The sequence below is a fragment of the Colletotrichum paranaense genome, assembly GCF_030867605.1.
Source record: "Colletotrichum paranaense strain IMI 384185 chromosome Unknown Scaffold_6.1, whole genome shotgun sequence".
Taxonomy (NCBI): domain Eukaryota; kingdom Fungi; phylum Ascomycota; class Sordariomycetes; order Glomerellales; family Glomerellaceae; genus Colletotrichum; species Colletotrichum paranaense.
Genome location: NW_026848964.1, coordinates 1,253,006 through 1,266,720, shown reverse-complemented (window position 1 = coordinate 1,266,720; position 13,715 = coordinate 1,253,006). Strand labels below are relative to the sequence as shown.

The following is a 13,715-nucleotide window of genomic DNA, read 5'->3' as shown; positions in this document are numbered from 1 at the left end:
CCACCGCAAACAACAACTAACATCATGAAGCCTCTTTCATCAATCGCGTGCCTCCTAGGTACAGCAGCTGCCGCGGTCGACATCCTGTTGCCACTTTATATCTACCCTATCAACGATCTCCAGAAGCCTTACGATGGGACCGTGGACTGGCAAGCAGCTATTGCTGCCATCGACGCCCACCCGGATTTGACATTCAACGTCATCATCAACCCCAATAGCGGCCCTCCGTTTGCTTTTGAGGATGGCATCAAGATTGACTGGGCCCAGTGGATTGGCCAAATTAACAACCGTCCCAACACTGTGACCTTGGGCTACATCTCGACCCTCGGTACAGCACAAGCCCAGCCCCAGGACATCGCCGTCGTCAAGCAAGGGGTCGACACCTACGCCGCGTGGGATACTACCAACGGTTGGGACGGCAACTCTTGGGACATTCACATGGACGGTATCTTCTTTGACGAGGTCAACACCGCTCCCGCCCAGCTTCAGTACTACACCGATATCACCAACTATGCCAAGTCCGCTACCGGTGTGGTGGTTCTCAATCCTGGTGTGGCCGTAAATCCCGCCAGCTCCTCGCTCTATACCGCGGCCGATGCCATCCTATCGCTGGAGACGTGCTACACGGCCGATCCCGATGCGCCACAGGATCGGTGTCCGAGAAACACGTACACGCCGTTTACCCCCGCGTCGTTGAGCTCGCTGCCGACGGACGCTACACAGAGAGCCAAATCTGCGGTCTTAGTACACGACTTTTATGACGATTGGCAGCCTTATCAACCTGCACCTTTGGCAACTCTCCAGGCGGACATCAACGCTATTGTTGCGCAGGGTGTACATAGCCTGTACGTCACACAGTGGGGGTACAATGAGAGCTTCACGCGGGAGCCGGCCAGTGTCGGGACCGTCTCGAACTTGCTGGCGCTGGCTCAGGGTTTGGGATCTGGCGTTCCTCTGTGAATGAGGTCTTTCCGAGCCTTGGGAACTATTGTTGGCTCATCCATCCCGTTGTTGTATTTGCGCTAGCATGAGTTTGGCCAAATAACATGTGGTGTTTCTGAAACTCACGTCATGTAAGTCTACCATGCTTCAAGTATGTGGTGCAATGAGAGATATCAACTCTTTTCTAGCTCTAGTCTTTTCAAGTATATAGGCTGAGACTATCTCTGAAAATTCGTTCTTGCCGTATGGCTGTGCGCATGATGCGTGTCGGCTGTAATGACCCGGATTCATCAGATTCCTTTGCTCGGCTACGCTATGATGACGATGCATTGAACCTCTTTAACACCAACTCATAATCCTCTTCCGCCTTGCCTTTCCGTAGCATAAAGTCCTGTGACAAAACACCCGAGCTGGGCGTCGTAAAGTCCAGGCGATATAATGATTGAAATCCATACTTTTCGTAGATTCCCTTCGCTAGAGGCACAGCCTCCAAAAACGCCAACTTTCCCTCCTCGTCTGCCCTCTCGACGCCCCATCTCAGAAGTGGACTGGCTGCGCCTTTCCCCTGGTGCTCTGTCCGGCAAATGATAAGCTCAAGGTACCAGTGTCTGGTTTCGCCCATAATCTCAGCGTGCTTCCTGCCAATGGAGCCAAAGAAGTGGTTCGCAAACTCTGGATTTCCTTCTTTCGGCCAGACGTCTGCTGGAGGCGGCGGCTCGACGTTTGTCTCATTGGGTCCTGCTGGGCGAACCCACTTTGCGCAAGCGATGGGGAGGTCGGGGTCCTCGTAGTCTGGATCAGTGATGATGAGCCACTGAGATCGAGGTTCGCTTATCTCTTCCGCAAAAGATTTGGCAAGGAAGTCGCGGACTTGCGTGGTTGCAGGGAAGCATGTTATGGAAACCGGGTTGTCATGGAAGGCGGAGAGGTAGATGGATGCGAGGGCCGGGCCGTCTGCTGGGATGGCGGTGCGAAGTTTGACGGGCATGATGGGAAGGGTTGAATGGCAGTTGCTGGTTGTGAACTGCTTCTCTAGTCGGAAATCCTTGCGATTCACTGTGCAGGCGTTTTCTACTCATCAACAACCTCAATGGCTTTTAGTTGTAGAGAGAGAAAGCCAGTCTTTGTGTCTCCTCCTCTTTGACTTTACGCACAGTTGTTGAAAGGAGCGGCGCAATCAATTGCCTCTTTGAGTATCGCGCTGGCGGGTTGGATGGCCGTTTCTGTGGCTATACTTTTGCTTCATAAGGAGAGCATGGGTACTTGCATAACTTTGTCTTATGTCTTTCATAATCACTCCATGAATTCCCTACTCACTGAAAAGACTTAGCAAGTGCGGGGGCTACGTCCTGCCTGCAACTCTCACGCACAACCACAACAAAAGCAAAAGGAATATCCCCACGACAGAGATGAGATTTGAACTCATGCGGCCGAAGCCATATGATTGCGAGTTTAATTCGAGTCATACCCATTAACCACTCTGGCACTCTGCCCGTGTTAGATGCAGGGATGCAAAACAGCGTGGGTTAAGTTGCCTCCTGGGTGGTGTGGTGGAGGTTGTGGAGAAGTCGGCAATCCTCGGGGCGGGGTGACAACTTGGGGGCACCCAGACATGAAACGGCACTGCCTAATGAGGACTTCCAGCACTATATATGTTGATTCGGACTGAAGTTGATGGCCACAAGTGGTGACCTACGGCTTGTGAAGCAAAAGTGCGAATTTCAAGGAAGCTCCCGACGTAACTGCCATGAGGACAACGCTCTTTCTCCTTTTGTTATGTAAGACAAGACACCGCTCTTTTGTTACTGACATGAGCCTGAAAGATAAAACCTTTGACCTGGGTTAACACAAAGGTAGATGAGGGGTTGTGCCTAGCCGGACTTCCACCCCGGCCTCTTAACTTCGGAAGGAACAGTCGGGCCCCGATTACGGGCAAGCCTGCTCCCAACAGAAATATTCTATTGCTCCATAGTTGTGGTCACCATCACCTACATAAACTCAAGGAAACAACTTTCACATTAATCACCACTCGCATGCAAGCTCTCCCAAACTAATGCAAACACAACCCGAGTAGTTCCACGCCTGCCTCGAAGGGTATGGGCTAGTGGATCGTTAGTTGCGGGAGGTTCGGAACACTAAATCCAAGCTTAAAAGCGATGTACTGATCGGCTTGATCGGCCTAAAAGCCCTAAGCACGACATCGGTACGAACCGCGCTGCGATTACTAGCATCCCACCGGGACTGATATATCCCGGAGCTGGTCCCGGTCACCTCAGAGCTATGCGTTTTAAACTGTTATTCATCCCTTCTCTTGCGTGGGCGTATTCAATGCTTCAACGTTACAATCTTTAGATAGGCGAGTTATAATCGAAAACTGGAGGAAAAAAACCCCGGCATACCAAGCGGACGGTCACATGGCTTCTGAATGGTATCATTGCCGCCTGCAGCACTCTGTCTTGGCGAGCTCACTCAGCCTATGAGACGCCGGGCGATGCGGAGTAGCAGAGATGGCCCGACGGATAGTAGAGGCATAGGCGCAACCGAACAGAAGAACTTTAGCACTGCAGCGATGAATAACCTTGGTGACGTTGACCAATAGTGCCAAGAATTTGCGACATCCTTCCGACCTGCCTATTCCATATCAAAGGACCAGGCTCATCAATTGTCCGTCTTACAACATCCATCGCCAGAGAGGGGTCCACGTTCAGTACCTGAGGACCGAACTCCTAAGCGATGGTCTTATTCGAACGGTATTTTCGTCATGGCTTGGCTTATGCAGATCGTGCAGAATACTGGCCGATGAGTGAGCGAGCGAAATGCAAGTGTTCTGCAGCTACCTAGCCGTGAGGTTCATTTCCTGGGACTTTTGTGACATCCGAGTAACATGGCGTCGCTTGGCTTGGAAGATGGAAGGACGGACCACATTCTCGGTGCTATAAATGCTGACGACAGTCCTTCCACTTGCGGAATAAACTTCTCGCCCTGGACTGCATCTGACATTCAATCTCTGCGGCGGAAGTTTCCCCTCCAGTTGTGTTGGTAGAGAATCAGTCGCCAACATGAAGTCCAACGCGCTACTTGTCGCCATTGGCGCCTTCTCTGGCGTCTCCATTGCCAGAGAGCTGGAGCCCAGCGCCGAGCTGTCAGCCTGGTATGATACCGGCGCGGCTCATCAAGAGAGCATGGAGCACAAGATCGTAGGTCTGATCCTTAGTCTCCAAGCAGCATCAAATCTGACAGAACCAGGCCCAATGGGAACAAGCCGAGGCCGAAGGAAAGTTCGATTCGACTCAGTGGACGGGTCGCGTCAAAGACTATCTCGCATGCAAGGATGGCAAGGTAGAACTCGTCAAGGGCGACCCTCTTCAGACGTTCCGATGCAAGGATGTAAGTTAATGGTTGAGAATAGGATCGACCTAGTCGTCCTAGGAGCCAGAGAGTTTCGCTCACAAATGACAGCTCGACCTCTATGACTTTCAACCTCACGCAGCGTTTGGCAACTCAACCGGTAGAGGTTCAGGGTCGTGGGGATGGACGGCACCAAACGGCCGGGAGTTCTCTGCCATTGGACAGCTCGATGGCACCGCTTTTGCCGAAGTCTCGAAGCAGGGCAAACTGATATATCTCGGAAAATTGCCGTACTTCTCCGAGCCAAGCAGATGGCGTGAGATCAAAGCTTACAAGAACTATCTCGTCGTTGGTAGCGAGGCGCCTGGTCATGGAATCCAATTCTTTGACTTGCGCAAGGTATGTCAGACCTGCGGGGAATTTTTCGTGTCAAGCACACGTATAGGTGAGCTACGGACTAATACCGCTTCAGCTTCTCGACATTGACCCCAAGAACCCCGTTGTCTTCTCCAATGAGAAGGATTTGACGGCTCATTGGACCGAAGCTTTACCCCTTGGTCGCAGCCACAACGTCGTTGTCAACGAGGGAAAGGGATATGCCGTTGCCGTCGGCGCCCAGCCTCGTCGCAATCTTCCCTGCGACTCTGGCCTGCAGTTCCTCGATCTCGCCGACATCAACAACCCTCTCTACCTGGGTTGCGCGGCTGGCGATGGCTATGTTCATGACGCGCAGTGCATCGTGTACCGTGGACCTGATGTCAAGTACTGGGGCCGCGACATCTGCTATGGCTACAACGAAGATACCTTGACCATGTGAGTCCTTTGACGCCGACTTGTTCTACGCTCTTTTCTGACAAGCTCTCAAGCTACGATGTGACCGAGAAGAACAGCACCAACATCATCTCTCGTACAACTTACGAGGGTGCGACCTACACTCACCAGGGCTGGGTTATTGACCCCAACTGGCAGGACTTCTTGGTTTTGGACGACGAGATTGACGAGAGGAACAAGACTGGCCCGGCGGCTGACGGTTTCCCTGTGACCTACTTCTGGGACATCAGATCCCTTGAGAAACCCAAGAACTCTGGCATTTTCAAGGGTACTGTGCGGAGTGTCGACCACAACCAATTCGTCCACCGCGGTCTGGCGTACCAGAGCAACTATGGTGCTGGGCTTCGTATCCTGGACATCTCATCCATTCGATGGGATCCCACAGCCAAGAACGTCAAGGAGATTGCCTACTTTGATATCTTCCCAGAAGATGATAATGAGCCTGGCGGTGGAGCAAACAACTACACTGGTACTTGGAGCCATTATCCGTACTTCAAAAGTGGCTACATTGTCATCAACACTATCGAACGTGGCGTTTGGGTTGTGAAACGATCCAACCCCTGGTGGTGGCCGTGGTAAGGGGCAGACTTCACGTCTATCGAGATATGGCCAACAGGCATCTCGCCGAAGGAGCAAATAATTTTCTTGTACATAGTATAAACTACAGGATCTTATCAGAATCGCGGATTCTTCAAGATGGATTCTAGCTCTACTCAGCGCTGCATTTTCGAAATGCGCCAGTCGAAGGGTCTGACAAGTGAACGTGCCATTCAATGGTAATCGTCCAAACAATCAACCAGGTTACAAGCGCGATGGTCTGTTCGCCTCACCAACTCACACTTCAGTCTCACTAATTGGGTGGTGTAATCTGGAGAACCGCTGCTCAGGGATTCAATGGCTGACGCTCAATCGGGGCAGAAACTCCACCAAGCATTACGTCGGTCCACACAGGCCATGCATGCAGGCCAAGACTGCTGAGGCAGAATATCCGGGAACGACGTGCCGTCTACTTGGCGTAACGCGGCACTACCTTGACTCCCGACATCATACTCTTTCGAAGGGGGCAAATGGTTCTACCAAGAGCAAACGCCGAGGACGCGTGGACGTCGATTTGAAATGAGTTAATACCTGCATTGCCGAGTCCCGGATTAAGCTTCTTTCATTTTACATTCACCCACACTTTGTTTTTGCCTTTCTGTCTCTAGCCTTCAGACCTGCTTTTAGCGTTTGAACTTTGGGCACGAATGCCTCGTTCCCAGTCTCCAAGAGAGGATGGCGCCCAACAGGTCAAAGACCCTGACAACTGGAGTGGGCAGGTAGATGGCGAACTTACCCAAAGCGATGGTTGGCAACATGGCTTGTGCGGATGCTGTGCATCCTGCGAGCTTTGCCTCCTGAGCACCTTTGTGCCATGTCTTCGTATGCCACCCCCTGATCGTGGCGGTCATTGTTTTGCTGACAGATCTCTAAAGTGCTTGGACAGACCTCCCATCGAATCAAGGAGCCCTCAATGAAGAATTACAGGTATATCAACCGCGATTGCCTTTTGATGATGGGAGTCACATATCTTACAGGCTTTGGTTGGATGTAAGTCGGCTGAGTCAAGACTTGACGATTTTCCACCTTCAAGTTACTAACAATGCATTCCAGGTATGTCATGGAGAAGCGCTTTGAGATTCGCAAGCGCTATGGGATCAAAGGTACCGATGCGAGAGACTGCTGCGCATCCTACTGGTGTCTTTCATCTGCTTTGGTTCAGCATGAGAGAGAAGTGCTTACCCGGCAGGCTAGCAGGAGTGATCCCATCACTGAGGGTTATCAGACTCAAACTGCCATGGAATTGCCTTCTAGATATACGCAGCCCACTACATAGAGTTTGAATGGGATTGTATTTCTCTGGGGCCAATATACTCCTCGTGATTTGGAGGTGCTTGTAGGTTTGGGCACAGCTGGCATCGGCACACATTGACGTGTGTGGATAAACGTGAAAAACTGGAGGTATCTCAGTCCCAGCTACAATAACTTGCAGGTTCGGAGTGTCAGTTTCTATCACAATTCAACTGGTAAGTATATTGTCTCGTATTCTATCTTGTGTACTGTCTTTAAGTCGTTGTCGGGATCGACTGATAACTTGATGACTGGGTTAAACTCCAAAGGTCACATAATATTACTACCAAAGATTGATATGTCTCAGCTCAAGTGTTTAACCAATACATATCTTACGGAATCTACAGAGATTCTTTCAAAATTTGTTGCAATGTTTAACTGTTGGACCCGATGGAGTGATGAATAACAATTTCTTCCAACCCACGTCCCGAAAAGCTAATCAAGCGATAGCACTGGATCACATCCATCAACTCACTTTACCTTATCGAGACCGACAAGAAGAACCGATCGGGATCTCTTTCTAGCATACAAATCAGTTGTCGTCGTTCTCGGTGGCGCCGGAATGATGGCGGTGATACTTTGAGTCAATGACCTAGTTCAGCCCCATACTTATATCAGGGAGTGGGTGGTCAAGGCACTTTAAACAAAGTTAATTCTGCTCCTTCATATAAAAAACGCGCTGAGAGTGCCGATCAGTCTTCAACTACACGCTGAGTAAGGTGATCTACAGCATCTTTGATGATGGCCTCGAGTCAACACTAACAAAGTCCGATCTCTCCGTAGATATTGTAATAGACTTACCTAATGCGATTCGGTTTCTCGATTGCACAATGCGATCGAGTACATAGTCCAAGGAGTTCCCGGCCGTAAAGACGATGCTTTGGTGATTCAAGACATTAAGCTTGATTCAGCTATACACTCATTTATTCTTGTCCATTTTCGAGCTGTTGCTATCGACAATGGCGGCTCGTCTGTTCTTTTCCTTCGGGCTTCTGAGCACCGTTGTGCTTGGCTCCCCTCCGGAAACCGCCATCGCAGCCCGCGCTTTTGACTGCTCTCCGGGATCGGAAACAGGACTTAAGCCCGAGTGCTGGGCTCAGTTGAACGTGTCAGACTACATCACCAAATGGCTGGCTGAGAACGGCACCAAGGCCGACTGCGACAACCTGGGATTCGCCCAGTGTTTCTTGGCTTTCAACGGCTACGGTGGTCGAACTTGCGATACCCTCACTCGCGATACGTGTGCAGCCTTTGAAACTGCCGGTGTCGACGCCGCCTACTCTTCGCCCCAACAATTCTACACTCTTTGGAACATCTACGCCATTTCTCAGTTTTTCAATCAGTTCTCGGAGGCTCTTTGGAATGGCCACACCCTCGCTGCGGATACGATCGGGGACATCGTTGCCACCGTATCCCCATCTACCGACCCTGAAGTTCCAAGCAACCTATTGTGGACTTCGATCTCTGGCGGATTCTGGATGGCCGCTGTTGGTGCCTTTGCCAATCCCCTCCTGGCTGGAGTCGCCACGGGCATGGCTGTTGTCACAGGAATGAGCTCTTTCTTCATGTCCTCAGTGGCAGGCTCTTCCAACTCGCGATTCATCACTCTCGGTGAGATCGGGAGCAGCCTTGCTCAGCTTATCATTGACTACCAAGGTAGCCTCGAAGGCGCCTTGAAGGAGCTCCAGGGCAACAGCACCCTGTTCCTGGCCGCAACGGAGCCTGGTGGCTTCAGCCAGCGTGCTGTGACCAGCTTGAATCTCCAATCCACCGAGCTCTACCACGATCTGCAACTCTATATCCTTTCTCTATCTCTCAAGGCCAACGGCATTGTTTCCACTCGCTCGACCGGCGTCAATGCCCTCGACTACGCACCCGACACCAACGGCGCCGTCTCATGCCCTGGTCTTGGTCCCGCGGGTAATTGCTATCAATTCTGGATCGACCCGGATACGGGCGACTCGTACGCGCTGCACAACCCGAAGGACTGGAAGAACGACTATGTCGATGTGCTCAACAAGATCCATGACAAGAACTGGGCGAACCTCAGTGAGATTTTCAAGGTGGAGGATTGCCAGGGCAAAGATCCGAGCTTTGACGGAAAAACGAAAGTGACTTGCCTGGCGTCGCACGGATTTTGCGAGTGGGATTACGTTGATCAAGACACCGTCACCAAGTCCAGGACGGCTAACAAGCAGTTCACCAATTGTGACAACGACAAATCGTGGGGCACTCTTTGTGACTGGATGAACGGTGGTCTTGTGATGCCCGAGGCCTACCTCGGACCTCTCTTCAAGTTCCAGGAGCCTGCGTGGTGCAGAGAGCACTAGCTTTTCGAGGCTTAGCTTTTGAATTTGTACACAATACCCGTGTAATCATAGAGTATCATCTTCGAATGCAATGAGGTTCGATTATAGCAACATCAAATCGCGTGTTAGTTCTGATGTCAAGTGCATTCGTCTTTCATCCCTAAACATGCCGTCGTGTGCAATTACCTGGAGAGAAGAATGTGTTATTCATTTGCGCCTCAATTGCAAAATGGTGATGTCTATATAGTAAAATCATCTCAAGACTGCCACAATCACTGAATGATCTCGAGTCCGGTGGAGCACGTGCTGAAGGGATGCAATAATCGCCACGAGCCAGCAGGTGAACGTGGGGGATCGTGTGACATGGACAGGGCTAGCGGAATTACCGGCATGCAGATCAGAGATTTCGCTTTCGGATTGCGGGATCTCGCATGTAGTCAATCTTAGTGTCAGCACCAGGCGGATATCACACTCGACGCATCCGATTTCGATCACCTATATCGAAACCAGGATATAAGGTTGAGTACATCCTGACTCCCGCATCTGATGTTGCCGCACACACTGCAGCTTTGGTCAATTGTAAGACTCAGGCTACTAAATCTAGATGCCACGCGGGAAAGAATTACAGCCAACCTTCACTGAAGTCGAAGGGAGCGTCATAGTGATGGACATCATCAATCAACAGGATGACCTATCGATTTCGTGAAATATATCTAATGTACCTGGAGTATGTCATATTACCTTCCAACGTTCCTCATCTTGAGCCACTTGAAGTTGATTAAAGGACATGTGCTTTGCCTCAAAGATGAATATGAAGTTCTGTATCTGCGTGTCCCATGACTCTGTTGAATTCCTGCATAAAATACTTCTAACAGTTTTGTCCGTCCATGAACCCCTTGCCTACGTCTAACCCGTCCAGATCCGGAACTCAGACAGACTCATGGCATGTCGATTCGGTCTCTACAGACCATAGCTATGTGTATCAAAAGCTACTACCTTTCCAGGCTCTGTGATCGACCCATTGACCGGCGCTGCAAGAGACCCTCCAGTAACAACATACAAGATCCCCTTGTCCTTGACGTTCCGTCCGAATGCAGTGGCGGTTCCTCCAGCGACAGTCAGTTCCGTCTCTGAGCCGGCCACGACGGTGCCCTTGCCCTCGGGGGTGATGTAAACAAGCTTATCATCAATGTTGGTCACTGCCCAGATACCGCCCTTCTTATCGAAAGCAAAGTCATCGAGAAACGCAGCGATGGTGCTCACATCGGCAATCTGGTCGATAGTGGCCTTCGCCGCAACTCTACCCGAGCGATCGAGCTTGACCCGGAAGACCTTTCTAAAGGAGCTGTGGCTCCAGTACAGATAGTCTCCGCGGATTCGCACACCGTTGACTCCAATGGCCGGCACCGCTCCGGCTGCAGGCTCGAGATCTTGACCGCCTAGGATGGTCTCGTATTTCTTGGCTTTGACATCGAGTCTGTACACTTTGCCCAGCGCAGACTCGGCAACGAGAACAATGTTGCTATCCCACGGCAGAGAGACCACGCCATTCAAGAACGCCGCCTCTGGCACGTTGACAATCTTGTTCACCGTCGTCTTCTTGTCTGCGATGCTGACCTCCCACGCTGAAAAAGTACCGGGAACGCTGACACCGATGCCTGAGAAGTTACCGCCAACTACCACGAATGTGTCGGGGCAGGTCTCAGTGATGCCGAGAAGGCCATTTAGGTCTGAGAACCGGTGGACAAGCTCTGCTGATGGTGACTTCTCCCACGGTTTGGCGACTTGGTAAAGCTCGGAAGAGGTAAGAAGAGGTAGGAGGAGGTTGCCATTCTTGCGGACGGCGATGTTTTCGATCCAGTTGGGCTTTTCTGGGAATTGGTAGGCAGTACGTGAGGGCAGGCTCTGGCCTACGGCTAGAGCAATGTAAATTATTGACGACGCAATTAAGCCCCGCATATTTGCTGTGGTTTTGACGGGTATCTCTTTAAAGACGATGTACTCCGTACCACGAAGTCTCAATGTGAAAGAGTGAACGAGGTCTTGGTATGGTGATTGATACGGGATTCATGCAGTTAAATATGATGATCAACCTTGCAGATTCTTTCTCAGGCTAATTAAATGGATGCGCTGGCTTACCAACTTCCTGCATCTTACACAGGGTTCTCATTAGCTCCGGAGTTGTCGTCTTACTGAGATCGTGCAGGCGGAAAACCGCTTTACATGGTGTCTATGTCCGACGTGGCCCATAAAGATCTCCCCATAACGAAGCCAAGAGGTGCAGTAGCATGCACAAGCGATTGGTGATCGTTCATGTCTAGCCCGCAGAAGTTGTCGGCTAGAAGAATAGCGCAATCGCTTAGGAAGCTGACGTTGGAGTAAGGATTCAGCTGGGATCTTGGGTGCATGTTGGAACAAGCACCAGTGCATAAGCCAAGCACTAGGCCCATGGATAGATAAATCCGCGGAAATATTACCAATCGGTAACATTAATGATCAGATCCGATGACATTGAAGTAGTGAGAGTCCCAGATGTGCTAAAAGTTACTTAATCTTATAGCTTGGTGAGTTCCACGGAGAAGCTATAGCTGTGACTGTAGTTGTAGCTTGTGTTTGGTTCTCCACGACCATCAGTCCTCCCTATTTCCTTGCTCCTAGTACCCGCAAACGAGCACTGACTGTCCCGCAAGTTGGTCCACCGCAAACTCAAGGCTTTCTGCGTTAATACCTAGCTCTCCCAAGTAGGTACTCATCAAGTCCTCGAAATAGGTAGCGACTTTGCAATGGGCCAGTCATACTGTCGTAAGTGTACGTTCATCGATGTGGACAGATGATGTCATGTGGAAATCGGTATTGGTTCTGAACAATTGTTGGAAGCTCGTGGCGTTCGGGCTGCCAGCCTGGGCTGGTGCTGAATCGAAATCGAGCGCTTGCTCGCCAACCCGCAACCCCTGTCTGTGTCTCAACGCTCTACCCCAAGCAAATATCGTGATAAGGTATCAATTAGAGAAAGAAGGCATTGAGACCGTAGAATGTGAAGAAGAGCCGGTACTGGGAATGCCATTGAGGCTCCTAAAGCAAGACTTGGCTGCGACATCGGATCCAGGCATGCGGCTTGCATCGGGAGTGGGCGTATGTGAGTCGGGACGACGCCCTTCGTTCGTCATTAGCGCATTGGGGCCTGTCGAGTGAATCCCTCTAGGAGTCATCCTTAAGTTCAGGTTGAACGTCACATCGAAACTTCACAGACTTAAGTATAGAGAATCCAGCTCTCATTGTCCATACATGAAGCTGATCACCAAACAAGACATCATACTGCCCAACATGAGCAACCGGCTCGCCCAAGAGCTGAAGCAGCTGCACGTCCCCGCATCGCCAGTCATCTTCGCCAACGTCTGGGACCTAGCCTCCCTCAACGCGATCATCTCGCTTAACACCGCCGACTCAAAGCCCGTGAAAGCCATTGCAACCGCATCATGGGCCATCGCAGCAACAGTGGGCGTCAAAGATGAGGACCTCGAGCTAGAGCAAAACATGGCCGCGATAGGCCAACTCGCGCCCGCCGCCAAAGCCGCCGGCCTGCCACTCTCCGTTGACCTCCAAGACGGATACGGAGATCTGATCGACGAGGTCGTAACAGAAGTAGTCACGTTGGGCGCTAGCGGTGCCAACATTGAGGATAGCATTCCGTCAGCCGGATTCGAGAAGGGCATCGAAGGGTCTCTCTACGGCGTAGAGATGCAAGTCGCTCGCCTCAAGAGCGCCTTGGAGGCGGCTCGCGAGGCGGGGTGTCCTGACTTTGTCCTCAATGCCCGGTGCGATGTGTTCCGCCTCGAGCCGTATTGCGCGGCTGACGACGAGAGCGTACTGGTGGAAGCCGTGAAGCGGGGCCGGGCGTACCTGGAGGCCGGAGCGACGACTGTGTTTTTCTGGGGCGGTTCGGGACGCGGGCTGCGGACGTCGGAGGTTCGTGTGCTCGTGAAGGAGCTCGGAGGGCGGGTTGCTGTTAAGCTCGGGGATCGGGTGGACTCGTTGTCAACGAAGGAGCTGGGTGAGATTGGGGTAGCTAGGATCAGTGTGGGACCGAGTTTGTACCTTGTGGCGATGAACGCGGTGAAGGAATCTGCGAGAAGGATCTTGGACGGAGGGAAACTGGCTGCTTGAGAGCTTTGCCGTTGGAGAAAACTTGAGGCATATCGGGGCACAAATAACGCGGCTGAGGCTGAGCACCTTCGAACTGGATGTTTCAATCAACCAAGTTTGCTATGCGAGTTCCTCTCTTCTACGAATCAATGGTTGTATACCCCGCTCCAAGTATATGTGTATTTGGAGAGGACTCGAAACAGTCCTGCTCCAGTCGATATGTACAGGCTTTTCAATTGGCCTCCAGAGGCCTCT

General features: G+C 51.4%; 7 protein-coding genes across 7 annotated transcripts; 5 read left to right on the top strand and 2 right to left on the bottom strand.

Annotated features, from left to right (window-relative positions):
• Positions 1-24: 24 nt before the first annotated feature.
• Positions 25-960, top strand: CPAR01_08065 (uncharacterized protein; the record flags this gene model as incomplete). Its single annotated transcript, XM_060492334.1, has 1 exon — positions 25-960. One exon carries the CDS (start codon positions 25-27, stop codon positions 958-960), a length of 936 nt encoding a protein of 311 aa, XP_060348704.1.
• A 295-nt stretch (positions 961-1,255) lies between these two features.
• CPAR01_08064 (acetyltransferase) lies at positions 1,256-1,930 on the bottom strand (the record flags this gene model as incomplete). The annotated part of the gene is made up of 1 exon (XM_060492333.1): positions 1,256-1,930. One exon carries the CDS (start codon positions 1,928-1,930, stop codon positions 1,256-1,258), a length of 675 nt encoding a protein of 224 aa, XP_060348703.1.
• A 2,071-nt stretch (positions 1,931-4,001) lies between these two features.
• CPAR01_08063 (uncharacterized protein) lies at positions 4,002-5,700 on the top strand (the record flags this gene model as incomplete). Its single annotated transcript, XM_060492332.1, has 5 exons — positions 4,002-4,139; positions 4,189-4,329; positions 4,402-4,689; positions 4,763-5,103; positions 5,157-5,700. The coding sequence occupies 5 exons, from the start codon at positions 4,002-4,004 to the stop codon at positions 5,698-5,700; spliced, it is 1,452 nt and encodes a 483-aa protein (XP_060348702.1).
• Positions 5,701-6,365: 665 nt separating this feature from the next.
• On the top strand, positions 6,366-6,994 carry CPAR01_08062 (uncharacterized protein; the record flags this gene model as incomplete). The annotated part of the gene is made up of 3 exons (XM_060492331.1): positions 6,366-6,592; positions 6,646-6,708; positions 6,772-6,994. 3 exons carry the CDS (start codon positions 6,366-6,368, stop codon positions 6,992-6,994), a joined length of 513 nt encoding a protein of 170 aa, XP_060348701.1.
• A 973-nt stretch (positions 6,995-7,967) lies between these two features.
• CPAR01_08061 (uncharacterized protein) lies at positions 7,968-9,338 on the top strand (the record flags this gene model as incomplete). The annotated part of the gene is made up of 1 exon (XM_060492330.1): positions 7,968-9,338. One exon carries the CDS (start codon positions 7,968-7,970, stop codon positions 9,336-9,338), a length of 1,371 nt encoding a protein of 456 aa, XP_060348700.1.
• A 939-nt stretch (positions 9,339-10,277) lies between these two features.
• On the bottom strand, positions 10,278-11,276 carry CPAR01_08060 (uncharacterized protein; the record flags this gene model as incomplete). The annotated part of the gene is made up of 1 exon (XM_060492329.1): positions 10,278-11,276. One exon carries the CDS (start codon positions 11,274-11,276, stop codon positions 10,278-10,280), a length of 999 nt encoding a protein of 332 aa, XP_060348699.1.
• A 1,365-nt stretch (positions 11,277-12,641) lies between these two features.
• Positions 12,642-13,481, top strand: CPAR01_08059 (uncharacterized protein; the record flags this gene model as incomplete). The annotated part of the gene is made up of 1 exon (XM_060492328.1): positions 12,642-13,481. One exon carries the CDS (start codon positions 12,642-12,644, stop codon positions 13,479-13,481), a length of 840 nt encoding a protein of 279 aa, XP_060348698.1.
• Between the last annotated feature and the right edge of the window lie 234 nt (positions 13,482-13,715).